The sequence below is a fragment of the Nomascus leucogenys genome, chromosome 21 (assembly GCF_006542625.1).
Source record: "Nomascus leucogenys isolate Asia chromosome 21, Asia_NLE_v1, whole genome shotgun sequence".
NCBI classification, from domain to species: domain Eukaryota; kingdom Metazoa; phylum Chordata; class Mammalia; order Primates; family Hylobatidae; genus Nomascus; species Nomascus leucogenys.
Genome location: NC_044401.1, coordinates 50,317,781 through 50,345,653, shown reverse-complemented (window position 1 = coordinate 50,345,653; position 27,873 = coordinate 50,317,781). Strand labels below are relative to the sequence as shown.

Here is a 27,873-nt window from a genome sequence, read left to right as displayed (position 1 = left end):
TGAAAGCTATTTTACTGCTTTATTTATAATGCTAAATGAACACTGGAAATTAGAGCAGTACAAAAAATAAGAAAAAATCACCTCAAATCCCAATACCCAGAGCCCAACTGTTAGCATTGTGGTGAACATTTTCCCAATACTTTATATAGACATCTATACTTGCTGTTTTATAATCTCCTTTTAAATTTTTATTGAGCAATATGTCATGGATGTCTTTCCTCATCAGTAAATACAGATTTGTATTATCGTTTTTTAAATGAGTCTCTAGCAGTTCATCATATGAAGACTCCTATTTTATTTTAACCTGTCCTCTGTTGATGAATTTCCAGGTTTTCTCTTTTTGGTAGGGGAGAGGAGAGTTGGAATAAACAAGAGTGAAGGGAACATATCTGTACATACATTTTATACTCATTTGGTTTTTTTCTCATGATAAATTTCTGTTAAGAGGAACTGTTGAAATCAGAAAAGAGAGGTGGGTGGATGGTGGATCCGTTTGGTTTGATTCTGTGCAATACAGACAGCCTTTGCTGAGCCTTTGCTCAGGAGCCTTTGCTGAGCTGTGGTTGAAGGGCATCAAACAGTCCCCTTTTCTAATGACACTCCCTTTTATAGATTGGCCAGGATCCTCGTTCGCCTGCCGGCACTCAGGTTGATGAGCTCCAACATAACAGAAGAACTTTTTTTTACTGGTCTCATTGGCAATGTTTCGATAGACAGCATAATCCCCTACATCCTCAAGATGGAGACAGCAGAGTATAATGGCCAGATCACCGGAGCCAGTCTATAGCGCACACCACACACCTGCCAAGGAGCAACAGAATCCTCCTGGGACCGTTCACATATAAAGAAAAGAAAAGTAGTGGTATTTTGGTATGTGCAAATATTTCTATATGTTAGCCATTTCCTTTCTGGTTTCTCCTTATCTGTTAATCCCAGACAATAGCAATTAAAAGACTAGTAGGATCCTTTCCTGACATAAGAAATGTTTTAATGCCTTTTGATGAAGCAGCAGATTTTGGAACAATCTTTTAACTCAATTTGTATTTAGAAATTCTCAAAGGGCAAAAAACAAAAAAAAGGTTTTATAATGTCAGAGACTAGTATTAAAGAAAACTGAAAGAACCTAAGAGAATAGGATGTGTGTATATATATATAAAAAAAGTCCTTGGAATTATAGATACTAATTACCAGGGTAATAATATTAGCACTTTCTAAGCACTTATCAATGTGTAATGTTAGCAACATCTTGCCTGTAGGCAGGGCAGTTGGAAAACTGTATATGTCTTTTGCCGAAATGCTAATGATTTCTGTGAAAACTCACTAGGGTACAGGAGACAATCATCTATGTTTAAGAAAAGAAGGCATCATTCCTAATTGTGTGCACATGTGGAGTTGAACTGAATTCTGTGAATGGAAACGTGGCTCATTTGCATCATGCAGTAAGTGGGAGTGTGGTAGCACAGTCGGTGGTGACCCAGTTCAGAAGCTTCTAGCCATAGACCAGACACTTGTCAGGTTCCCTGACTACTTGGTCCTGGTTTCTGATGGGCATCTGTAGACTCCTGTAGAACCTGGGGTTCTCCTCTGATGACTGGTTATCTGAATTGGATTGCAACTAGTCAGACATTAACTGCCAAATGAGATGTACAGTTCCTCCAAGTGAAAACATCCCCAAGTCACATCCACCGCTCGTGGCAGGTGAAGCCTTGTGACCAAAAAGCGCAAGGTGGGCATTTTGAGCTCTTGACAGTACTTCCAATACAATTGGGGGTGCTTGCGTGTTTGTCCAGATGGAGGAGTGTGGCCTTGGAGTGTGAGGGTTACCTTCCCAGGGCTTTCCACTCCAAATGCCCCCTTGAAAAGGGCTTGTGTTTCTGCAGCTCCATCAGAAAGAACTGTGAGGCTGGATTGGGGCTGAGCAGGAGCCTGCTGCCGCTTGGCCAGAGTGGTCAGGGCCTGGTAAAGCTGAATGGAAGGTTTCAGGACAATTTCTTCCTGTTGACCTTAAATACCAGATATTTTAAAAATGTGTGTAGACTCAGCATCTCTGTTGGCAAGTCTGTTAATGTTACCAGCACACTGTGCACTTTGGTTCCCCCAGGTGTGTGCTAGACGACCATCCCGGAGCATTTTAAATGCAGGCTGCTTGCTCCTTAAAAACAACCCTCAATTTCCAGGGTGATAGTCTTTCTCCTCATAAATTGTAGCAACCAGAGTTTACAGCAAGAAGAGAGTATGCGCTTAAAAGGAAGTTATGTCTAACTTCAAACACCCATAAATTCCCACGGATGTGAATATATAGCAAACTTTTCCTGTTTGAGAATAGTGGCATGTGGAAGACCAGGTCAATTGCTTTGTCTTTTGCTTTTTAAATAGTCCAGATTAAGAAAATACACCCTGTTGGGTTAAATTTGCTTCTCTTGATTTGTTAATCCAATGATATCCAAAAAGATCCCTGGACACTCCCCTGCCTCACAGGTGCTCTGATCCGGCTCAGGCTGGTGCCACACATGTGCTCCACAGGGAGCAGTCTGGCCAGCTACAGACGCCCCTGTGGTGCCACACTGGACAGAATGGAAGCTGCTGCAGGCTTAAGGCAGAACAGGATGCTTGATCTTGAAGGGTTAGCAGCACTTTATGCAAGTCATTGTTAGTAGGGTAGGTGGGAACAGTGTCTCCAACTTCTAAATTCTTGTTTGGATTTAATTATATCATTTTATAATTCTTGCCTTGGCAGCAAATTTTGGAGAGTAGTGGGGGTGGCCATTATAAAATGATGGAAAGGATTTAATTTTGCCAGCTTAAAGTAATTTTTACTTTTCTAACCCTGATGTGTTCTCAGTTTCCAAATTAAGACAAAAAAACCAGCTGAGACAATGGAATTAGGGCAGGTTTGTTTCATTTCTGCTTGTGAGGATTTTAGTAGCAGGCATCCTGAAGCTCAGCTGTGCCTCTAACACAGATTGTTGCCTGCCTTCTGCCGTTTTGATTGAGAGTGACCATGAGGGCCATGTTCCTGGGAATACAAGCATGACAGCTTTCAGATCCCAATTCATGGTGTTGGGGAAAAGGTCTCCACCAGCCCCTCCTCTCATTCCCAGGTCATTCAGTGGCAGCCAGTAGGCCGCTTAGACTCAGGTTGGATAAGGAAGTGTTGGGGCTCTAGTGAAACAACCTTGCAGAAAATGTGATTTTGCTTGGAAAGGTGCTGATTCTAACCTGGTCCTGCTCTTTAAGTCCCCTTGCTGGTGATGGCTGATTCCAGGGACTGTTTTGGGCTTTGAACATCTCTTGGTTGGTTTCTGAGATCCTCTTGGCCTTACTTTGAAGTGGCTTTTTCTTTAAGGATCATGTCCACATAACCTGAATTCTTGCTGCTTGAACTCATTTGAAGCCTTTGACTGCAGGTCCATTTCATCTCCTGTCAGGTTGTTAAGGAAAGTCAGCCAAAGTCAAGAATTACTTAAAGAGATGCAAACCAAATATTTGGGCTCCAACTTTCACAGGGCTTGTAGCCCTTGTTAGCAGTTTGTGAAACTCTGGGTTTCATGAAGTGAGACTTGTCCTCTGGCTACTGAACTCCATGGAGCCACGTTCATGCTCCCTCTTATACTGGCCTGGCCGCTCCTCCCTCAGTGAGGAGAGGCAGCTGGCTCAGAGAGGTGGGACAGACACATGCTGTCATCAGTTAAGTGGGCTCTTTTCCAGAAGTATCTCAGATAATGTTGGGTTAAGACAGATAGATGTTGAAAATGGTGGAGATCATTACACATTAGCATAAAACAGGACAGGAAGAGATTTTTTGAATGACCAAATTAGTTGAGCAAGTAATACTTTTCAAGTTACTCCTGGAAGGTGTTTTTAAGGAAGTATGTTACCTACTATACTCTCCTAATTTGACATTTCTGTGTGTCCTGAGGGGTTACATTATTTATTGTCTAACCCTTGCCATAAGGCTGTGGTTTGAGGTTCTTTTGCTGTTCTGGGCTTTATATTTAATGTCAGGTGTAGTCACTTCTAAGATGTGTAATTGCCCTCAAGAGGGACTGATTTTTAGCTTGTCATTGTCAGTGTTGAATGTGGACTCTTCTGAGGCAGTTAGGACACCAGCCATGGTGTTAACAGTGGATGCGTTAGGCTCCCTAATCTCAAGGCAATATCCATGCTACACACATACTTAGCTGTCTTGTTTGGGGGGATAGTTACGGCAAGGAGCAAAAAATTCCAAGGACTCTAGCTGTTTCTAGTGCTTTTACTTTCATAGTCCTTTGAGGACATTTCCTGCAGAGCACTCTTGCTCACAGCCTGCCCTCTGCAGGGCTTCCAGCCCCTGGCTGCAATCAGCAGTTCATGCCACATCTGTACATCCATGTTTTGGGACCTGATCTCATTGGAGTCCAGAAGTTTGTTGCCCACTTTCCAATGTAAATGACTTTATGTGCAATGGGGTCATAGGTAACATTTTAACTCCTCTCTTAGTCCAGGTCATGGAAAGTCTCATCATCTGACAGCCACTTTTCTCCCAGGGAGGGCGGTGCCCATTGGGCCCTGGGAATGCCTGAGCCAGCAGAGCAGATGCCCCACGTGCTTCCTTTATCCAGCTTCCATTCTCTTGGTTATGAGGCTCTTTGAAAATGTCTTAACTTTGATGTAAGTTTCTAAAGCCAACCCCTCATCAAGACAGGGTTGGTTTAGGTCTTTTGTACACAGGGTCTGGACCTTCTCATTGTGTGCCTCCCACCAGCGTGCACTTCGCATGTCCGGCCCTGGGTCCCTTCAGCAGCATTGTGCGTGTACAGGTTTCTAGGCTGTAAGACTGAATGAATGTACATGTGTTTATATCCTCTCTATATGTACAGTGTATATAGTGTGTGTATGTGTACATAGATGTATATTATGTATACAGACATGTATCCAAACTTTCCTTATGTTTTAAAGAGAGTTTTTCATAAAGTTGCTAATGTAAACTGATGTGGGTGTTGCAAGGTCCCTTGGCAGGGAAGATTTGCTGGTGATTTTCTTCACTCCATTTTCCTTTGGGTGAGCCTGCCTGGGAAGGGCCATGAAGTCAGAATCTCCACTCTGCAGAAGGAAGAATTCCAGGCAGAAGAGGTTCTGACAGGGTGACATTTCCCTATATTCTCTAGGTTCAGACAAGAGCCAGGAAGCTGGAAGACAGTTTATTTTAATATCCAAAACTAAGTGGGAATTTTTAACCTTTTCATGCACCTATTCATGGCCCTACCTGGAAGGAACTTGGCAGTTGGGTTGAGCCATCAGCATTCCCAGCTATTCAGCTCTGTTGAGTAGCCCAGAGACAGGCGCCACGGTCAGAGATTCAGAAGGGTCTGTCAGTGAGGCCTGACTCCCAAAGATGGTAGCAATTTTCCAGGCTTGCGCTGTGCTCAGTCAGCAAGATGTGGGGCACTGTCCTATGACTGAACAAATAGTAATTCCCGTCTTTCTATCGCCAGTTAAAAATAAACAACCTACCAAGTATTATTCTTTAAAACTAAGCATGGATGTTGATGGCTAACTTTTGCGGCATATAAGCTACAGATCTCAAGTTACTTCTCTAACTGTAAGCATGTAAATGACTTTAACTCCTTTCTATAAATTATGATTTTAAATTTTCAGATAAGAATTGCATTTTAATATGGATATGTGTGCCCTTAAAAGCTACAGATACCAAATTTTCCTTGTCCAGGTCTATTCAGATGAATTTTCCCCCTTAATCTGGCCTTAAACTGAGACTCGGCCCTTGAGAGCCAGGGCCTGGCCCAGCAGTAGTTGCCCATACATAGACCTGGGAAGCAGGGGCCTGTTGGAAGGAATCACTGGATTGCTGCAAAAACTCACATAATCCAGAGGTTACTCTTTTTCTTTTTAAAATAAGTTATCAAAATGTTTTAAAAACACTTTATGAGACCATAGTACTCAGTGCCTTTTGTGAGACAGTGGGTCATTTAGCCTTCAGCTTCCCTGTTTTTGATGTAGAGAAAGCTTCTATTTCACTGGCCTCATCCCACAAGATTGTGCGACCTTTCCCCGTCATAGCCTGTCGTGACAATCACGCTATTGAAAGTGGCTTTCTAGTTAAAATGCAATTGGAAACTTGACAGTCTCTAAATGAATTGAAATAAAAAGTTTCCTTTGGGGCTATTTAGCTTAACAGCAGTCTACAAATAAATTGTGAGCTTAAGAAAAGTATCTTTGAGGGGAGAAAAATGTCAGATATTTTTAATGCCCAGCTATAAATAATTTTGGTGTCTTGATGTTTATACATGCAAAATAGAAAAAAATGTTCAACATTTATTGATTGATAGACTGTTAAAATTTAATGTTTGGAATAACATTTGGAAGTAGTAGACTTTGCATTAAAAAAATGGCTTTTCTTTAGGAAAGTATAATCAATTATTTTCATGACCATAGCATTCATGGACTCAAATGCTGCTGCCACACACAACTCAAGTGCTGGAATATTTTTCTACAGTCTCTGTTCTACGGATTATCTTGTAAACCAGTGTTCAACTAGTTTTATAACTGAAAAGCTGCACATTTTTCACAGTACAAGCTGTAGTTTTTACCTGTAGTTTGGACTTCTCTGTTAGAATGTAACTGCATTACCAGCCCTTTTAAAGGCATCTATCAAAGGAAAACTTGGGTGTTAGATTTTCTTGGGACCGTTTCTGTAACCTTTGCCCTTCACAATATAGAAAATATTGGTTTTGCCATTACATTTTAATGCCAGGTTTAAAACCTGTTGAAAGCTGCAGCTTTATACAGCTTTCTTCTCCCTGTGAAATCACTTTGTTTATGTGATGGCATTTAAAAAATAGCATGTTCTTTTTAAACTGAATTTTATATCTAATCAATGTCTTCAGTCTTGAAGAAGAATTTGCATTGTTGTGTTTGTATATAGAGTATTGCAGTGCATGAATTAGCTTTATGCATTTTATTAAATGCTGTTTCAATGTGGCATTATTGTTGTGGCTTAATACTACTACCTAAATGAGGTTTATACTATTAAAAGTGAATTAAAGACTAACGTGCATCCTGCTCTTCAGTTTTCTTCATGATAGTAGTAATGCCTAGCCCCCAGACAACGCAGCGCTCTCCTGTGTTGTGGAAATGAAGCATCCTGATGGTCCTGTCTCTATGGCTCTCTGGCTCCTACCTTAGCCTTAGCATCCAAGAGGGATTGGGCCCTCTGTGGTCCACTGGGCTTGTTAATACCTTTAGTGGGAAACCCTGGCAGGACAGTCTTTTTCCTCAACCCAGCAGGGCAGCTCCTTGGTGTGGAGGTAGGGAAGCCACACAGATGTTTCTGGAGCAGAGCACAGTTAGGCTGCTGGACCATTCAGATGCCATTACAGACAGGCCTTAAATTGGCAAGCTCATTCTCTAAGGATACGTGCTATCAAGGGCAAAAATAAGTTCCAAAAGTTTCAGAAGTTAGAACATATTCATTATGTCATCTGACCTCTCATGTTCCAGGTAAAAATTCTGAGGTCCGAAGTCTGATGCATGACAGAACTCACTGGCAGCCAGATAGGGCCTCACTCCATCACCCAGGCTGGAGTGCAGTGGTACAGTCATGGCTCACTGCAGCCTCAACCTCCTGGGCTCAGGCGATCCTCCTGCCTCAGCCTCCTGAGTAACTGGGACCACAGCAGATACAGGTTTAGATGGTGCTGCCAGGTAGTGCCTCAAAGAGAAGAAAAGTGGTCACTTCAGAAGAATAAGGCTGTGAACACTGCTTGTGCAAATAAAATTAAGAACATGTTATTATAAAATCCTCACATTTTCTCTAATTTTCTCCCATTTCTGTATATTTCAAACCCATCTTTCATCACTACTAAACAAAATAGGGAAAGACAAAGGTTTAAAGAGAAACTATCCAAGATCAAGTAGCCTACAGGGAACAAAAAAAGAAAATAACGCTTATTTCCACAAATTATCTGCTGCCTGTGAAGCTGGCCACACAAGCAGTAACTGCACCATAGGAATGCTGCTGTCTCCACGCATGTCCCTTCAGGGTCTGGGCTGTCCACGTTACTGCCCATCACTCCTGTGTCAAGCCTGAACTCAAACCCTAGTTTTCTGTCCCATTAGGGACTAGACATTTATTCTGTCCAGAGAAGGGTCACCACTCCTTTTGGTTCAAGACATTCCTGCTGGGTTAGCAGCCTCTTTGGGCCCTAGAGGGAAGGAATACTCTCATAAGGCTTTCTGTGTCACTAGCTATGGAGATCTACACTGCAGATGAAAGCCAAAAGGAACTAGGTGCTTTCTGAAGAGCCCTTGCAGCCAAGTAGAACGCCCAGGCAGGTGGTATCAAGGTCAAGACTTCAGTCAGTTGGGTGGGGAACTGAAACCAACAGACATGGGAGGGCTCTCTGTGGAGGAGAGCTTTTTCCACCCAGCCAAAATGCTGATCGCAGAGAGACAAGATGCTAGATTTCAATTAAACACTCCCTTTGTAAGTCTGTCACTCAAGGAACACCTGTCCACTATACATCAGTCTCTGCCCACCTTCCCCTCCCACCCCCGACAAGCCATCAACCCGAACCCAGATCTGGTACAGAATCAAACTTGAGCATCAAATGTAAAAGATCCAAAACTGCTCAAGGTAATGGATAATCTCCAACAGTTAATGAAACACATTGTAGTATGACATCATTTCACCAGCCAGCTACTTCATGTGGCAGAAAAGGTAACCTTTTCCCCATTTTACAGACAAAACCAGTTACAGACCTGGAAAGCTTTAAGACTTGACCAAGGCCCCAGCACAGGTAGAGGAATGAAAATTTCAGTCCTGCTCTGTCAAGCACCACTGTCCTTTTTTAATTCTTTTAACCACTGTCTTCCTGTATCAGATAAAGTCAAGTCTCCTTGGCTGAGTTTCTAGGGGTCCATGGTCCACCCGGTCCTTCACTTTATAATTAAACTTATTTTAAATTTTTTTTTTCTTGAGACAGTCTTGCTCTGTGGCCCAGGCTGGAGTGCAGTAGCACACGATCATGATTCACTGCAGCCTTGACCTCCCAGGCTCAAGAGATCCTCACACCTCAGCTTCCCAAATAGCTGGGACTACAGACGCGAAACACCACACCCATCTAATTTTTGTATTTTTTGTAGAGACAAGGTCTTGCCATGTTGCCCAGGCTGGTCTCGAACTCCTGGGCTCAACTATCTGCCCACATCAGCCTCCCAAAGTGCTGGGATTACAGGCATGAGCCACCACACCCAGCCTAGCTAAACCTATTCTTAAGGTGACCCTAGAGGGCTCTGCTGTCTTCTGGAGGCTGAAACCTCCACTTTAGCATAACTAAAGTGACAGTAACATCAGTGTCCTATGAGGAAAGAACAAGGAAGGTGCTCAGTAATGCAGCACTCCCTCCTCCAGAGCTTGGTAAGCAGGGCCTGAGGGAGCCAGCAGAGCCAGGTGGCCAGCTATAGACACCATCCCCCCAGCAGGGCCCCAACGTCTCCACCAGGTGGTGTCTCCTCTTTTCCTCCATGGCTTACAAACCTCCCTGCTAATGCACACAGTGGCTGGGCCACGGGTTGGCAGTGGCTGACTGGTCAGCAGGTATGTGCCTGAGTGAGGCTGGCCTGTCAGCCACTGGGGCTCCTTCATCTCCGGCCCATAGCTAGGCCCCCCAGCAGGCAAGGGTAATCAACTATACTTAAAAAAGTGAGCACTGCACAAAGGGTTGCCTTTGGATTTCTGAAAAATACCCCAAGGAACTGAATGGAGGGGTGTCCACACTGCCAACCACAGACGGTGCTAGCCAGACTCAACCACAGCAGCCCTTATGTTCTCCAGAGTAGGGGCCAGAGGAAGATTCAAAGCCAGCGGAGACCAGTAAAGGGTCGCAGGACCAAAACAGGTGTCAACAGGCTGTGGCCTTAACCTCCCAGGCCCAAAGCCTTTCTACTACATAGGCCTTCCTCTTCACTAGGACCAGATACACACCAAGCTGCTATTAGGAGGTGTTTTATTGACCAGCAGAGCAGGGATATTCATTTAGCAGCTCAGCTTCAGACCCTCCTCTCGCACATCCTTTTACACAGGTGTGTAAAGTCCTTTTAATGCAAAAGGATTTCCAGAGTCTCCAGGGACAGAACCAGGGGCTTCCCTGGGCCAAAGTAATCCCATTCCAATCTCCCCACTGGTCAGACACCATCACCCCAGCCCACAGTGACCATGGGCCTTAGTCCTGGGCACTGGCTTTCAGAGCAGCTTTGTACTTCCCCCTCATCTCCTTGGGTAATGGCACCAGGCTGGGGCAGGGCACCTGCCCTTCCACTTCACAGATGCACTCCCGCAGGCAGTATTTTCGAGGGCCAAAGTTGGCTGGGTGAGACAGCTGCTTTTTCTCCTCCTCTTCCCTGAGGGTTTCCCTGCCAAAGAGCACAGACGGCAACCAAACATTTGGCAATGCTGAGTGGCACGCACAGGGCAGTTTCTCAGCCGAGACAACCCCACCATCCACCAGGGACACCTGGATCTCCTGCCTTCTAACCTGATCCTCACTGTCAATGCCTATCGCTTTCTCCCTGCTGGCCCCTGAGGAGAGGGCTGAAAGAAGGCCTGCTGTTGTCCCCTCAGACCACACAGGAGCAAGCCTACACAGTGTGGTCAGCCTATCTGCTGCCGCAGGTGGGGCTCACAGCTCTGACAATCACAAGATAAAGGAGCCTGAAAAGGCCTCCGTGTGGTTTCTCAAAGACAGACTTTTTCGGCTTCCCTCCCTTTCTGTCTCCTCTCATTCATGGAAAGAAAGACCTGTCACCAGGAGCCCTGGGGCTAGATGTCTGCTAGCTCCAAGCTGAGATTCCCAGGAGAGAAGGGTTAGCAGCTGCACAGGGCCACAAGTCAGCTGCATTTCAGCTTCCCGTCCCCCGCAAGAGGGAGAGAGGTACTTCTCACACTGTACAGCCTAGGGAGATAAAGCTTATAGAGGTTTAATGATTTGGTAAAGAGCAACATCAGAAAGAACTGATTCTACAGCCCCAGCTCTTGTTAGTGTCTGGGGTTCACTGTAAGAGAATCTTACCTCTCAACACCCTTCCCACACACCCCTTTCTTCCTCAAATTCTCTGGGCTGAGAAGTTTGCTCCTTCCAGGTCAAACCAAACAACTCACTCATTCTTCCCCAAGATTTTTCTGATGTGCTCCATGATCTCCTTATTGCTCTTGGTCTCCACATCCACCAGGACCTGCTCCCCAGAATCTGGAAACGGAAAGCACAGGGCAGAAGAGAAACAGAACTCACAGCACACTCAGCCTCAAAAAGCTGTAATTTGGGACTTGCTTTTAGTGGCAGAAACATTTTAATAATAGATATATTTGTTTACATAATCCATAATACTACCCTTCCTTTTTCCATTTTTCTTTAGACCTGAGCAAGCACAAACTTTAGATTTGTAAAAAAAATGCCATTTTAATAGAAAGACATTCCATGTTCATGGATAGAAAGACTCAATATTCTTGAGACGGCAATTCTCCCCCAAACTGATCTACAGATTCATTAAATCCCTATCAAAATCCCAAGCGGTGTTTCTGTAACACCTGAAGTTAAGCCTGAAATTCATATGGAAATGCAAAGGACCCAAAAGAGCCAAAACAATTCTGAAAAACGAGAAAATGGGAGAACGTTTACTTTCCAATTTCAAATTTACAATAAATTGAAATTACTATAATCAAGACAGTGTGGTACTAGTATAAGAATATGGCTGGGCGCGGTGGCTCAAACCTGTAATTCCAGCACTTTGGGAGGCTGAGGCAGGTGGATCATGAGGTCAGGAGTTCAAGACCAGCCTGGCCAACATAGTGAAACCCCATCTCTACTAAAAATACAAAAATTTAGCTGGGAAGCAGGAGAACTGCTTGAACCCAGGAGGCAGAGGTTGCAGTGAGCAGAGATTGCACCACTGCACTCCAGCCTGGGTGACAGTGTGAGACTTTGTCTTGGAAAAAAAAAAAAAAAAAGAATAGACATACACTGTAATGGAACAAAACTGAGTCCAGAAATAAACCCTTATTTGTAAGGTCAATTGCTTTTCAGCAAAGATACCAAGATAATTCAATGAAGAAAGATAATCTTTTCAACAAATGGCGCTGGGACAACTGGCTATCTATATGCTAATAATAAGTGAATTTAGACTTTTACCCACAACATTAAAATTTTAAAAATTAAAACTCCAGGAGGCTGAGGCAGGAGAATAGCTTGAACCCTGGAGGCAGAGGTTGCAGTGAGCTGAGATCATGCCACTGCACTCCAGCCTGGGCAACAGGGTGAGACTCAACCTCAAAAAAAAAAAATTAAAACTCAAAATGGATTTGAGACCTAAATGTAAGCGCTCAAACTTTTATAAAACTTCTAGAAGAGAACACAGGAAAAAATTGTCATGACCTTACCTAGGCAAATATATTTTGGAGATGACATTAAAAAACATAATCCATAAAAGAAAAAAAACTATAAATTGAAAAATCAAAATTAAAAACTTTTACAGTACAGGAGACACCATAACCCACAGTCTGGGAGAAAATATTTATAATGCATATATCTGATAAAGGACTTATATCCAGAATATATAAAAAACTCACAACTCAATAAGACAATCCAACTAATAAAATGGGCAAAATATCTGAATGTATTAGTTCATTCTCTCACGTTGCTATAAAGAAATACCTGAGACTGAGTAATTTATAGAGAAAAGAGGCTTAATTGGCTCATGGTTCTGCAGGGTGTGCAGGAAGCACAGCAGCTTCTGCTTCTGGGGAGGCCTCAGGAAGCTTCCAATCATGGCAGAAGGCAAAGGGGGAGCGAGGAGTCTCACATGGTGGAAGCAGGAGCAAGAAAGAGAACGGGGAGGTGCCACAACTTTTAAACAGCCAGATCTCAAGAGAACTCACTATCACAACCACAGTACCAAAGGGGATGGTGCTAAACCATTCATGAGAAACTGCCCCCACGGTGACTGGAGCAGGCCCATCACACCCTACCTCAATATTGGGAATTATAACAACATGAGATTTGGGTGGGGACACAGATCCAAACCACATCACTGAATAAACATTTTAAATTTTTTTGAAGGGCTAATAATAAGCATATGAAATGATGAGATCTCAATGAGTCACTAGGAAAATGCAAATTAAAACCATAACAAGATATGCAAATGGCTAAAATTTTAAAAGCACAGACAATACCAAGTGCTAGTGAGGATGCAGAGTAACTGGAACTCTCATACGTTGCTAGTAGAAATGCAAAATATTACTGCCACTTTAGCCAGTGAGTTAAGACAAAATAAAAAAGATTGGAAAAGAAGTATAACTGTCTTTATTTGCAGATGACATTATTACAGTGCATGTAGAAAATCCTAAGCAATCTAGAAAATAAAAACTACTGGAAATAAGTGAATTTAGGATAGAATGCACCTGCACTCAACCTTGGCAACAGTGAGACTCTGTCTCACTGCTTTTTTTTAATTTAAAAAAAAAAAAAAATTTTTTTTAAATGATAAACCGAATTCATCAAAATTGAAATTTCTGCTCTCCAAAAGACACCACTAAGAAAATGAAAAGCAGGCCACAAACAGAGAAAACAGTCACAAGACATTATCTCCAACAAAGGAAATGCACCCAGAACACATAAAGAACTTGACAAGAAAGCAGCCTGTTTTTTTTTTTTTAATGGAAAAAAAGATTCAGGCTGGGCGCAGTGGCTCATGCCTGTAATCCCAGCACTTTGGGAGGCCAAGGCGGACGGATCACGAGGTCAGGAGATCAAGACCATCCTGGCTAACATCGTGAAACCCCGTCTCTACTAAAAATACAAAAAATTAGCCAGGCATGGTGTGGCGGGCACCTGTAGTCCCAGCTACTCGGGAGGCTGAGGCAGGAGAATGGCGTGAACCCAGGAGGCAGAGCTTGCAGTGAGCCAAGATCGCACCACTGCACTCCAGCCTGGGCAACAGAGCGAGACTCCGTCTCAATTAAAAAAAAAAAACAAAACATTCAAACAGACTGTTTACAAAAAAAATATCTGAGTGGCCAATAAGCACAGGAAAAGATACTTGGGGGAAATGCATATTAAAACTCCAATGAGATATACACCCAATGGAATGGCTAAAATTTAAAAGACAATTTGGTGGGCAGAATAATGGTCCCCAGAGATGTCCACGTCCTAACCCCTAGAACCTTACACAGCAAAAGGGACTCTGCAGATGTGATTCGAGTTAAGGGCCTTGAGTTGGGGAGAGGATCCTGGATCATCCAGTGGGCCCAGGTTAACCCCATGGGTCCTTAAAACTGCAGCACCTGACCGGGCTGTGGTCAGAGGGAGGTGGAAGGATGGAGGGACAGCCGCATATGCAAGGTTGCTGGCTTTGAAGATGGTAGAACGAGGCCACAAGCCAAAGAATGTGGACAGGCCCTAGAGTCTAGGAAACGCAAGAACGTGGGTTCACCTCAAGCCTCCAGATGGAAGGCTCTGCTGACACTGGTTCCAGCCCATGCTGGACTTCTAACCCACAGATCTGCAAGATAATACATTTGTGTGAAGCCACCAAGTTTGTGGTCAATTGTTACGGCAGTCCTGGGACATTAATACAACAATACCAGCATGAGCGAGGATGGGCAGCTGCTGGAACTCCACCCTGTGACTAGAGTGCAACACGGCACAATCGCTTTGGAAAGGCGGTGCCTGAGAACCTTAAATACATAGCTGCTCTGTGACCTGGGAGTTGCACTCAGGTATACCCCCAGGAGGCCTGAATGCCTCTGTCCACAGACAGAGACCTGCGCAGCCTACATGCACGTTTACTGTAACTTTCTTCTTGGCAGCCAGGAGGCCCACCACTCAAACCTCCCTTCAAGCAAGGACCTCCTCCCAGGAGTTGCCGCTGAGCTGACAGCCCTGTAGAGTACTGCTGGGACTTGCACAGCACTTGGGTAGCCCGTGCTCTCCCTGTTCGGGGCCTGGGGTCTGGCCTTCACAACCCAACACAAGGCTAGAATGTCCTGCTGCGCTGGCCAACGCTCCCAGAGCTGTGTCGTCCTCACCTGTAGTTCTGGCAATTTTCCCTGCCCGGCTTCCTCACTTTCCTGGTTTCTTTCAAGGTCTTCTCTCTCATAAATCTCATATTTCTAACTCTCTCGGCATCTTACAAAAATCTAAAGGGTCATCAACAGGTGAGTGGACACACTGCGGTACATTCACAGAACGGAATACCACCCAGCCAGAAACAGGAAAAACCACGAAACATGTAACCTGGGTGAATCTCAAAACATGAGTAAAAGACACCAGGCTCAAGGGAACACATACCGTGAGATTCTAGTTACATGACATTCTAAAACAAAATGCATCTATAGTGAAAGAAGGGATAACGGGTTGCCTCTGGTGGAAGGGAAATTAACCAGAAAGTGGCACTAAGGAACTTCCTGCAGTGCTGGGGCATTCTGCATCTTGGGGCATGTACGTAAGTGTACAGGTATATAGCAACGGCCAGTACCCATCCAGCTGCACATGCTACTTGGGTGTGCCATTACCAGCACACTGAAGTAAATTACACCTCAATAAAGTTGGTTTTAAAAACAGAAGCAAAGCTCACATGCACGAACTGCCACAAGGCCACCCTTCCAACCTTGCCTGTTGTCCTGTTTCTCACAGTACTAATCTTTTCTTTTTTTTTTTTTTTTTTTTTTTTTTTGAGACAGAGTCTCGCTCTGTCACCCAGGCTGGAGTGCAGTGGCGCAATCTCGGCTCACTGCAAGCTCCGCCTCCCGGGTTCACGCCATTCTCCTGCCTCAGCCTCTCCGAGTAGCTGGGACTACAGGCGCCCGCCACCACGCCCGGCTAATTTTTTGTATTTTTTAGTAGAGACGGGGTTTCACCGTGGTCTCGATCTCCTGACCTCGTGATCCGCCCGCCTCGGCCTCCCAAAGTGCTGGGATTACAAGCATGAGCCACCGCGCCTGGCCATCTATTTTTTTTTATTAGACAGGGTCTCACTCTGTTGCCCAGGCTGGCGTGCAGTGGTGCGATCTTGGCTCACTGCAACCTCTGCCTCCCAGGCTCAAGCAATCCTCCTGCCTCAGCCCCCCAAGTAGCTGGGACCACAGGCATATGCCACCACACCGGCTAAATATTTTTTTGTAGAGACAGGGTTTCACCATGTTGCCCATGTTGGTCTCGAACTCCTGAGCTCAAGAGATCCACCCACTTCAGCCTCCCAAAGTACTGGGATTACAGGGGTGAGCCACTGCGCCACCAGGCCCACAGCACTCATCTTTTTTTTTTTGAGACGGAGTCTTGCTCTGCCACCCCGGCTGGAGTGCAGTGGCACGATCTCAGCTCACTGCAAGCTCCGCCTCCCGGGTTCACGCCATTCTCCTGCCTCAGCCTCCCGAGTAGCTGGGACTACAGGCACCTGCCACCACACCCGGCTAATTTTTTGTATTTTTAGTAGAGACAGGGTTTCACCATGTTAGCCAGGATGGTCTCGATCTCCTGACCTCGTGACACACCCTCCTCGGCCTCCCAAAGTGCTGGAATTACAGGTGCAAGCCACTGCGCTTGGCCCTAATCTTTTGTTAAAATTTCTTGTTCATTCTGTCTTCCTCTGCTGGATATAATCTCCACAAGGGCAGCAGAAATCTTTGTGTGGCTTCCTGACATCCCAGCCTCCGGACCAGCACCTGGTCCTAGGGAACATGTGTTACATATTGGTGGAATGAATGAAAAAACATGGTCATTTTGTCTCCTGAAGCATTTCCCAACCTACACTTCATTTGATTCTCATAGCCATGTAAGGCAGACATTTTGCCTTCAGGTGACAAATTTTAAAATGGGTCTGTTACTTGCTCAGGATCAAAGTGTCTGAGAGCTGGGCCAGAACAGCTGCCCTCCTCGTTTTCCAGCATGGAGCCAAACTTAATGGAATAAACATCACTTAGCGCCTGGTCCAAACATGAACAGCATCGTATAAGTGCATGCAGTCCTCAGAGGACACACACAGCACTGAGACAGAGGGGTTCTGGGGGCATGTGGGAGGTCACTCTAGGATGCAGGGAAGGCTTCCTAGAAGTGGTGCCCATACTGAGCCCTGAGGAATTTTTTTTTTTTTTTTTTTTTTTTTTTTTTTTTTTTTCAGTTAAATAAGCAAACGCAGGTAGAAAGGGGATTCCAGGCCAGGAACAATCTTGAGCAAAGGCATCACAACCTGGTGTGACAAGGGACTTTGAGTGCCTCGGTATGGGGAAGCCAAAGGTGCAGGAGTCACAGACACACCATGACAGCGCGCGCTGCAGCTCATCCTGACGCTCCCGCAGGAAGGATGCAGTCTCTCCAGGCATGTCTGGGACAGCCCCTGGACCATGGCGAGGGCCCCACTCACCTAAGTAGAATCGCAGGAAGGGTGACGGCGTCATGTTCTTAAACATCATGATCTGCACCCAAGGGTTTTTGTATTGAATCTGAGGTATGTTGAAAAATACAAATTTCCTGCAAAAGGGAAGAAATGAAGCCTATGAAACAGAGTTTTTAGCCTAAAATTTTATGCATGGGTATTTTTTTAGGGAGAAAGTCCAGCATTTTCATCAGATTCTCAGAGGACCCAAAAAGGCTGAGAAAAAACTCGCAGAGATCCTCTTAGAAGATTCCCTGAATGGCGTGGAGACCCCTGGGCAGGCATTTGAGGAGAAAGAAATCTGTATCCCAACCTGCACTGCAAGCTAACCTAACACCAATGCCAAAGCACCACTGAAAATGAAACCATGAAAGGTACTACATCGTGATTTGTGTCGTGAAGACAAGGTGTAAACATGAGTGGTAGTTCATGGAGCTGTATACTTACAGGTGTGCACCGTATCTAGGTTATACCACAATTTTAAAATAATGAGACCAATGTATTTACACATGGGGGAACACTTTTACAATTTAGGAGTGGAGGAACACCTTTAAACTTAGAAGATTTAAACAGATTTATACTCCAGAGAAACAAAAGGCCTTGCCAAAAAAAAAAAAAAAAAGCATAATCACAGTATTCTATTTGGCTCAACTGTGTATAGCACTTACAAAGTAATATTAATCTGAACGCTGAATATCGTCCTATACAAAATTTGGAATAATGATACTGGGAGGAGTGGGTGGAAGAGTATGGAGGTTTTGGGGGTGAGAAGTAGCAATGATGGTGAGAGACATTCCATAGTGACAAGTCCACAGATAACACCTAAAGCTAAAAATCAACAAGTAGCTCTCAGCCAGGTGCAGTGGCTCACACCTGTAATCCCAGCATTTTGGGAAGCCCAGGCAGGAAGACTGCTTGAGCTCAGGAGTTTGAGACCAGCCTGGGCAATATAGGGAGACCCTGTCTCTATAAAAAAATAAAAAATGAGCTGGGCATAGTGGTACATGCCAGTGGTCCCAGCTACTTGGGAGGCTTAGGCAGGAGGATCGCTTAAGCCCCGGAGTTTGAGGTCGCAGTGAGCCAGATCTGTGATTGTACCACATTCCAGTCTAGGCGACAGAGCAAGGTCCTATCTCAAAAACAAAACAAAACAAAAAAAGCGGCTCTCTGAGGATGTTATTTAACTATATGGGTATAAGACTCAAATTAAATAGTTAAGCCGCCGGGTGCAGTGGCTCATGCCTGTAATCCCAGCACTTTGGGAGGCCGAGGCGGGCAGATCACAAAGTCAGGAGATCGAGACCATCCTGGCTAACACGGTGAAATGCCGTCTCTACTAAAAATACAAAAAATTAGCTGGCGTGGTGGCGGGCACCTGTAGTCCCAGCTACTCAGGAGACTGAGGCAGAAGAATGGCGTGAACCCAGGAAGCGGAGCTTGCAGTGAGCCGAGATCGCGCCACTGCACTCTAGCCTGGGTGACAAGAGCAAGACTCCATCTGAATAAATAAATAAATAAATAGTTAAGCCTTGAAAACTGCTGCCTCTAGGGGAGGAATGGAGGCCTTGGAGATCCCCACAGCACACAGGCCTGGGAGCTCAAAGGCTGAATTTACCTTCCAGGGCGCAGGAGGCCTCTGATCAGTTCCCACCCCACTGCAGAGTATCCCAGTGTCACAGAACTTTTTACAAATAAACCAGGACATAGCCAGGTGAGACGTTCCCATACTTTAAACTACTAGGACAGAAATGCAACAGAGATCTTAAAATGGTTCTTGCTGAAACACAGGACGAAAGTTAATAATGGCAGGAACCTTGAGTTGAGCACCTACTGTATATGCCAGACACTCTGCTAGGCACCTGACTCTCCAACCCCAGAAGGTGGGGTTTTACAGTTTAAGGAAACTAAGGTCAGAAGTTAAGTAAACTGCCCCAGGTCTAACTGGGCTGATTAGTCTGGCCTTCGATCACACTGTTCTGTCACCATCAAATTCACCCTGAGGCTTGGGGGCCACTTGTTTAGGGTAGAACACCTGGCAGAGGTGAGTAAGGACGTGGCCCTCAGATACTACATAAGGCACCTTCCCACTGCTCCCAGCAGGTACCCAAAGACTAGCTGGACCGGTCACAGGCACTTGGGACGGAGATAGGTCCCAGTGGGGCAGCTGAAGTGCTGAGGGCACATGAACAAACAAGGGCTGGGGACTGGGGGAGGAGTGCGGCTAGCCAGAGCAAGGCAGACAGACTCCAACGCACGGGTACAAGATCATAGAGGGCACAGGTGGCACAGGCCAGCCCCTACCACCAGGAACAAAGAAACAGTGAATGGCTGTTTGTATCTCATTTACCTAGAGGACATTAAAATATCTGAGAATGTGAGTAAGAGGCTCACAGGCTTATTTTGATTGGCTGGCCATTTAAACGCCAGAGATTTACATAAAAATCTGGATTTCAGCTTCTTGACAAATCAGAAATTCTCCACGGAGCCCGCAATGCCAAACAGTGAAGGGCCCTCTGGATAGGGCACGTGCTCTCCAGCTCACTGCGGGCCGCACCGAGACCCCCCACCCCTTCCCATTATCTGCCCGGCAGGTGCCGTGGGACAAAGGTGTGCACAGTTGTGCAGTAGGTTATGAAGGAGTATCTGGGTGCCCATACACCCTAAGACTAAGTCTTCCAGGAAGCCATCAAGCCAGCTGATTCCAGGCAAGCAGGTCCAAGTTCTCAGATTCACCTGCGCAGAGCAAATGGCTAGGAAGTGGCTTCCGGTTCTCTTTAAGGGCCATGCAGTGAAGGTCCGTCACCAAGGGGACCATGCCCCACAAGAAGTTGCTCCCCGCCCCCACGCCTCATTTTGATCCAGCATACACCCAGTCCCAAAGTTTCTGCGGGCTAAGGCTGCCTCTTCCATCACTGCTGAACTCCCAGCACACAGCACACAGCCTAGCACTCAGAGTGTACTCAATAAATGTAGACTTCATACCTGCAGAGCCTAAGGCACTGCTTAGGGCTGCCTCAGGGTCAATCCAAACCTTTCACTTGCCAACTGCCATTCAATGAGTCCCTACTCTGTTCCAAGCTGAAAGACATCCTAGGCGTCCCCTATAGTTCCCTCTAGTGGGGGTAGGGTCTGCTGCTGCACAGCTGACATAAGTGATCACTTCCTTCCAAACCTTGAGTCCCGAAGGAAGCGTTTTCACTTACTCCGGGCCACACTGCCCGGCTCACCGCTCACTGGCTAGCATGGTGTCTCGTGGAGCCGCAAGTTACTTAACCTCTCTGTGCGCTTCCCCAGCCTTAGAGTGGGGATAAGCTGGGGTTTCTGTAGGCATCAGAAGAGAGAAAGCGCGAGAAGCATTCAGAACTATGCGAGACATGATCAGTGTTCGCCGCTGTTATTTCTCTCATTTTATCCTCAGATTCGTCCTGGGGTGTCACCCCCGTCACCCCGAGAGGATCTGCGACTGCCCCTCCCCAGCGCTTGCCTTGCTGGCCACAGGGGCCAAGGGAACTGGTGGCCTCCCTCGGGTCAGCCTCGCCCACCGCGCCGGAGGAAGGAGATCCAGGAGTGGGGTTCTTGTGCTCCGCCCCCCAAACCTCGTCACGACTGCAGCCGGCCCGGCGGGGGCCCCGCCGTCCGCCTCAGTCTGGGACCTCTGTAAAATGGGGGTAACCGCGCCGAACTGGGGGGCCCGCCCCGGGGCTGAGCGGCCGCCCAGAGCGACTCGGGAGCTCACGTTACCAGCAGGCTGGCACGACTAGCAGGTTACGGCTCGCCAGGCTGCCGGGGCTGCGACTGACCTGGCGCCCTCGCCCAGCTCCCCGTGCGTGTTGTAATTCACTGTCATGACCTTCACGGAGTCCTTGAACACCACGTTCCCCTGGCTCAGATATTGCAGGGTGCGGCGGATGGGGAAGCGGCCCTTCATGGGCATGGCGGCGACGGTGGCGGGGCCGACCCCACGGGCCGCGAGCCGAGCAGCGACGAGAAAGAACTAGCTAGCACCCGCGCGGATCTCACGCCGCTTCTCCCCCAGAGCCAGGTTCCACTTCCCGCGCAGACGCACAGGAGACGCTTCCCGGCGGGCAGCGCACGCCGCGGAGCACCCTGGGACTTGTAGGCGGCCTTCGACCTGGCGCGGCGAGAACCGGTGTGTGCATCTTCGCTTTAGGACGCCTTCTCCTTGGAAGGTTTAGGTTGTCGCGTCCTGTAAATTAGTCATTTCCCCATCCACCCACGGGAAAATATTTTTACAAGGCTAAAAGTCAGACATTGCAATAAGAAATAATCAGGAAAGCTGAGTTTGGATACCAAGTCAGCTGATAACGTCTATTGAACCTAAAGTCCATTTTTCTCCCTGAACATCTCCAGTTTTATCATGAAGAGTTCAAACTGCACTTTCTGACATTGACTTAAACTTCTTAGCAAAAGAAAAAAAGACAGTGTGGGATCAATTCCTTCCTAAATTCAGCCACTTAACTCAGGACCTCAATTTTTTCGTAAACAAACTGTGGGTGAGATGCATTTCTAGGGCCAGGCGCTGTGGCTCCCGCCTGTAAACCCAGCCTTTGGGGAGGCCGAGGCGGGAGGATCGCTTGAGGTCAGAAATTCGAGACCAGCCTGCCCAACACGGCGAAACCCCGTCTCTACTGAAAATACAAAAATTAGCCTGGTGTGGTAGCAGCGCCTGTGGTCCCAGCTACTCAGAAGACTGAGGTGGGAGGATCGCTTGAACCAGGGAAGCGGAGGTTGCAGTGAGCCGAGATCGCGCCACTGCACTCCAGCCTGGGCGACAGAGCAAGACTCCGTCTCAAAAAAAAAAAAAAAAAAAAAAAAAAAAAAAAAATATGCATTTCTGAGGTACTCTTGATCTGAAAGTTATTTCTCCTTCTCTTTTGAAGAGTAATTTTGCCAGATTTAGAATTCTAGGTTAGTGTTTTTCCTTTCCCTCCCTCTCTTCTGGAGTGCAATGGTGCTATCTTGGCTCACCACAACCTCCGCCTCCCAGGTTCAAGCAATTCTCCTGCCTCAGCCTCCCGAGTAGCTGGAATTACAGGCATGCGCCACTACACCCAGCTAATTTTGTATTGTCAGTAGAGACGGGGTTTCTCCATGTTGGTCAGGCTGGTCTCAAACTCCTGACCTCAGATGATCCGCCTGTCTCAGCTTCCCAAAGTGCTGGGATTACAGGTGTCAGCCACCGCGCCCGGCCCTGGTGTTTTCTTTCAACAATTTAAATACTTCACTCTTTTTTTGCTTGCATGGTTTCTAAGAAGTAATTAGCTGCAATTGTGTTTATAGGTATGATGGCTTTTTCCTTTAGCTTCTTTCATAATTTTCTCTTTGTGTTTGGTTTACGGGGTTAGAATAAGGTAATGCAGAGCTGTAGATCTGTGATTTCATGTCTGTCATTAATTTTGTAAAGTTCTTAGCCATTTATTACTTCAGGTATTTCTTCTTCACTCTTTTCCCTTTCTAGTATTCAAGTTAAATGCATTTTATGTCTTCTGAAATGGCCTCATAGTTCTTGAATGTTCTGGCGGGGGGATGGAGGTTCTCTTTGCATTTTAGTGGGGAAGTTTCTGTTGACCTATCTTCAAATTCATTGAATCTTTGGCTGTGGACAGTCTACTGATAAACCCATTAAGGAATTTTTCATTTAAGGTTTTAACTTCTAGCACTTCCTTTTGATTCTTAGGGTCTTTGTTTTGAGACAAAGTCTCACTCTGTCGCCCAGCCTGGAGTGCACTGATGCAATCTTTGCTCACTGCAACCTCCACCTCCCGGGCTCAAGCAATTCTCCCACCTCTGCCACTTAGCTGGGACTACAGGTGCACACCACCATGCCTGGCTAATTTTTTTTTTTTGAGACGAAGTCTTGCTCTGTCACCCAGGCTGGAGTGCAATGGCATTATCTTGGCTCACTGCAACCTCTGCCTCCCGGGTTCAAATGATTATCCTGCCTCAGCCTCCCAAGAAGCTGAGATTACAGGTGCCCACCACCACACCCAGCTAATTTTTGTATTTTTAGTAGAGACGGCGTTTCCCCATGTTGGCCAGGCTGGTCTTGAACTCCTGACCTCGTGATCCACCCGCCTTGGCCTCCCAAAGTGCCATGATTACAGGCATGAGCCACTGTGCCCAGTCTAATTTTTGTATTTTTAGTAGAGAGGGGGTTTCACCTTGTTGACCTGGCTAGTCTCAAACTCCTGACCTCAAGTGATCTGCCTGCCTCAGCCTCCCAAACTGCTAGGCTTACAGGTGTGAACCACCGCACCTGGCATGATTCTTAGTTTTCTTATCTGTTTACATTACCCATCTGTTCTTGTATGTTGTTTACTTTTACCATTAGACCCCTTAACAGACCACATCTTAAATTTGTCTGATAATTCCAATATCTCAGTGTGATTCTGATGTTTGCTTTGTTTCATCTGATTGTGGGGTTTTTTTCCTTGCCTTTTAGCATGCTTATAATTTTTTTGTTGAAGGTAGAATATCCACTCTATTGGGCCATAGGAACTGGGGTAAATAAGCCTCTAGAATGAGAACTTATGTTAATCTGGCTCAGAGTTGAGAGCTGTGTTTAATGTTTGCCATAGCTGTAGGTGTCAGAGGCTTCCAGTTCCTCTAGTGTCTTTGTGTTTATCTCCTCTTGCCTTTGGGCTTCCCTCGATATTCCTCCTGAGAGTCCGTGTCTTGCAGCTCTTCCAGCTATAATTCACTGTTACTATCCTGGAGTCCTGTTGATGTGGTGGAAAAACATGGGGGAGGTGATGCATTCTATAATCTTATGATTAAATCTCAGCATTTTAGTGGGCTTGTGTCCTTGGGCTCTGACCTACACAAGTGTTCCTTTTTTTTTTTTTTTTTTTTTTTTTGAGGCAGTGTCTTGCTCTGTCACCCAGGCTAGAGTGCAGTACAGTGGCGCAATCACAGCTCACTGCAGCCTCTACTTCCCAGGCTCAAGCAATTCTCCCACCTCAGCCCTGAGTAGCTTGGACTATGGCATGTACCACAATGCCTGGTTAATTTTTGTATTTTTTGTAAAGATGAGGTTTTGCCATATTGCCCAGACTGGTCTTGAACTCCTGGGCTCAAGCAATCTGCCCACCTCAGCCTCCCAAAGTGCTAGAATTACAGGCGTGAGCCACCGCACTGGCCCACAAGTGTTTCTTAATTCCCCTTTGTACCCCCTTACATGACCCAGCCCTCCTCCAGATGGGATAAGGCTCTGTGAAAAAGTGCTTTCCTCTGGGGAATAAGCTTTATTATGGAGAAGGCTCTAATTACAAAGATGATTCTCTCTTTCCCCTGCCAGAGTCACCAGAGGGTCTTTCTCAGCTCTTCACCAATAGAACCAAGTAAGGTAAAACCCAGGAAAGCGTTGGGGGTGAGGGGGAGTTGCTCACTCCCATGCTAGTCCACACTCAACCTCCAGCAGTTCATCAAAATTACCATTTAAGTTTTCCTACTAGCTATGGCTCCCGTGGCTTCTGCTCCAGGCAATTAGATCTTGCTCACTCTCCGGACTCACCTCTCTCCAGATTTTGGGATGGCAGTGTGACCTGCACACTCAGCTCTCTAATGGGACCAAGAAAGGCCAGTGATTTTAAGTTTGCCCAGCTTTTTCTTGTGGTAAGGATAGGATAACTTTCAAACTCTACGTGTCTGAGCTAAAACCAGAAGTGCTTTCTGAAGTATTTTTACAACTACGCTAGGCTTCCTGAAGAGTTAGGCAGAAGTTTTTCATCTTAAAAGTCCACAGGAGGCACTTACTAGGGATGAAACACCCCCATTCGTTAGAAACATGGGTGTCCACATACAACACAATCTAGGGCAGCTTGGGTTTTGCAGTCAGACAGACCTAGGCTGAAAACCCAGCAGTGCAACCCTAAGCAAGCTTAACTTCACCACTCACTCATTTCTGCATCTGTAAATGGGTTGTTGGGAAGACTGAGGTAAGCCATGCATAATACTTAGCACTCAGTCTAGCCTACAGTGAGCACTACATATTATACTCTCCTGGTTTAAGAATCTACATTTCTTAAGGCCCTAAGGAGGTCTCAGTTTCACAGACTCAGGTAAAGTCACTATCAGAAACCAGCTCAGCAGCACCCAACCTCATTCCCCATTGCCCTTTTCTGCCCTCTTTGAGTTTGACACAATTGTTGAGCACCCACCACCACCACACCACTAACTGACCCAGCTACTTATTACTGAGGGCAAAGTAAGTCAGGCAGATCTGGATTTAAATCCACATTGCACCACTGACTGGCTGTGTGGCCTAAGCCAGGCTTATCTCTCTTAACTTTTCTACGTCTGGGGTCAGATGAACAGCTGAGTAACTACCTCACAGGCATGCTGGTAGTGCTAATGGAGAGAAACGTGGTCATGCAGAGGTGATGACTGGCACAGATGGCAGTTACAAGGTTCCTCAATCTCTGAGCCTCAGTTTCTTCCAGTGTGAAACAGGGATGATAGGATCATTAAGGGATCTGCACTATACTTGTGTAAAACTGTTCATTTAACCAGCACTGCAGGAATAACTGGGAATAAGGGCAGAACTGGAACCCGTATCTATCCCCTGTTCAGAACCCAGTGACCTTCATTTTTTCCAGAGGCCTTAACCAGACAAACAACACAAGTGCTGGAACTATTCTGATACTCAGATGGTTGTCATCAAGAAAGAAGGGATGTCATCTGATGATCTCACTTGTAACACACGTGCACACAGACACACACACACCCAACCTCTATCTCAGATTTTATTTTTTTTTTAAAAAAGGCTCCAATACAAGGCCCCAGAGTAGTGCATGCAAATCAATGACCCTCAAAGTGACAGTCATTGTCAGATAACAAGCACAATCTGCTACAGTCTGTGACCTGGTAAAGAGACCACCTTTTCATTTTGAGTCCCATCACCAACTATGCCAATGTCCAACCTACCACACAGCTCACAATGACTCAGAGGTACATTTTAGTATCTGAACAGCAAAGACATATTGAGCTGCAAGTACAATGAGTAAGTATCCTTAGTGTATTAGACAGGAGGAAATACAAACAAGGCATAAAAGGGAAAAGCCAACTTCATCTGATGCCTGAATCCTTAAGTCTCTTCCATCTTTTCTCATAATCTGTGTCTAGGGAGATCTGCTATTCCATATCAAGACCTTGCTCATTTGGTGATGAGACGGGGCTGTTTGCCTTGGAAGACTAAAGAAAGGGTGAATATTCACATGAGGTAAGAACGTGAAGTTGTGGTTATAATACATAGGCCAAGTTTTCCCTGCTGTCAACCCATCTCTGTAACTCCAACTTTGTGCCTGCATGAATTCTGCGACATGGTACAGCTGATGGGTAGAGAATTCTAACTCCTGTGATGTATATATATTTACAGGAGAAGATAATCATGGAAGAATTAAATGGAAGAATTCATAGAATACAGCCATGGATAAACTTAATCAAAAGAATATGATTTTAGTTTGGTTTAGTATATTCAATCAGTTTTGTTTGTTTTTTTATGAGACAGAGTCTTGCTCTTGTCACCCATGTTGGAGTGCAGTGGCACAATCTTGGCTCACTGCAACCTCTGCCTCCGAGGTTCAAGCGATTCTCATGCCTCAGCTTCCCTGAGTAGCTGGGATTACAGGCGTCTGCCATCACGCCCAGCTAATTTTTGTATTTTTAGTAGAGACGGGGTTTCACCATGTTGGCCATGCTGGTCTCAAATTCCTGACCTCAGGTGATCCACCTGTCTTGGCCTCCCAAAGTGCTGGGATTACAGGCGTGAGCCACTGCACGTGGCTGGGCCTTTAAAAATAGTTTAAAAAAATGTTTCTTGTGTGTTTCTCAATTCTTTTAGTTACTTACAGATTGCTACCTGAGGTGATTTGAGGGAAGGGGTATGTTTAGTGAATTAGTCTTAATCAAAATCACTAGCAAATTAAAGGAGAAATGTTCTCACAAGAAAAATAATTATGATGGAAAGCAGCAATTAGCTTCTGGAACTACCTGCTTTTCAGTTCATCCTCTTTTCAGAGAAATGAGAGCCTAAGCAGGGAGGAGCCTACTGGCCATCTGAGAAACCCTCTAGAGTAACAGAGAAATGTCATGGGCCTCAGGGAAGAAAAGAGGCCTGTACCAGGCAACATCTTAGATGCCTGGTTGCCAACTTCTCAAAACAACCCATAACAACCAGTAGGGTTGGTAACTGGCTGACATTCGTTAACACACTCATATGGCTGTTTGTGAACAGATTCCAAATGCAAAGGGTCCTTCACACACTTCTACCCACTCCCCGTCTCCACACCCCTATACAAGATCTTTTCATTCAACCAAAAGGATAAGAAATGTCCTACAGAAATGTGAACATCAACACAAATACAGATTTTTTTCATCAAGAGAGTTAAAACATTCCCATTATCAAGAGGGGTCTTCACCAGAATGTAACAA

At 45.7% G+C, this 27,873-nt stretch overlaps 2 protein-coding genes across 8 annotated transcripts in view; one reads left to right on the top strand and one right to left on the bottom strand.

Annotated features, from left to right (window-relative positions):
- NR2C2 (nuclear receptor subfamily 2 group C member 2) overlaps positions 1-7,048 on the top strand; it is a 102,612-nt gene extending 95,564 nt beyond the window's left edge. For all 4 annotated transcript variants that reach the window (XM_030801880.1, XM_012502171.2, XM_030801882.1 and 1 more), the window contains one exon: positions 613-7,048. In XM_030801880.1, coding sequence (XP_030657740.1) covers positions 613-787 — 175 coding nt within the window. In that variant the 3' untranslated portion in view covers positions 788-7,048. The remainder of the gene's footprint in view (positions 1-612) is intronic.
- On the bottom strand, positions 6-21,499 carry MRPS25 (mitochondrial ribosomal protein S25). 4 transcript variants are annotated; one of them, XM_012502172.2, is made up of 6 exons: positions 21,222-21,499; positions 17,410-17,516; positions 11,156-11,243; positions 7,415-10,410; positions 3,220-3,421; positions 6-825 (listed from the first exon to the last, which is right to left on the bottom strand). In XM_012502172.2, exons 1-4 carry the CDS (start codon positions 21,353-21,355, stop codon positions 10,221-10,223), a joined length of 519 nt encoding a protein of 172 aa, XP_012357626.2. In that variant the 5' UTR covers positions 21,356-21,499; the 3' UTR covers positions 6-825; positions 3,220-3,421; positions 7,415-10,220. The 4 variants fall into 4 exon arrangements, with proteins under 4 accessions (XP_012357626.2, XP_030657743.1, XP_030657744.1 ...); XM_030801883.1 differs by having other exon boundaries at positions 6-801; XM_030801884.1 differs by lacking the exon at positions 3,220-3,421 and adding an exon at positions 5,246-5,432 and having other exon boundaries at positions 7,484-10,410.
- Positions 21,500-27,873: the final 6,374 nt, after the last annotated feature.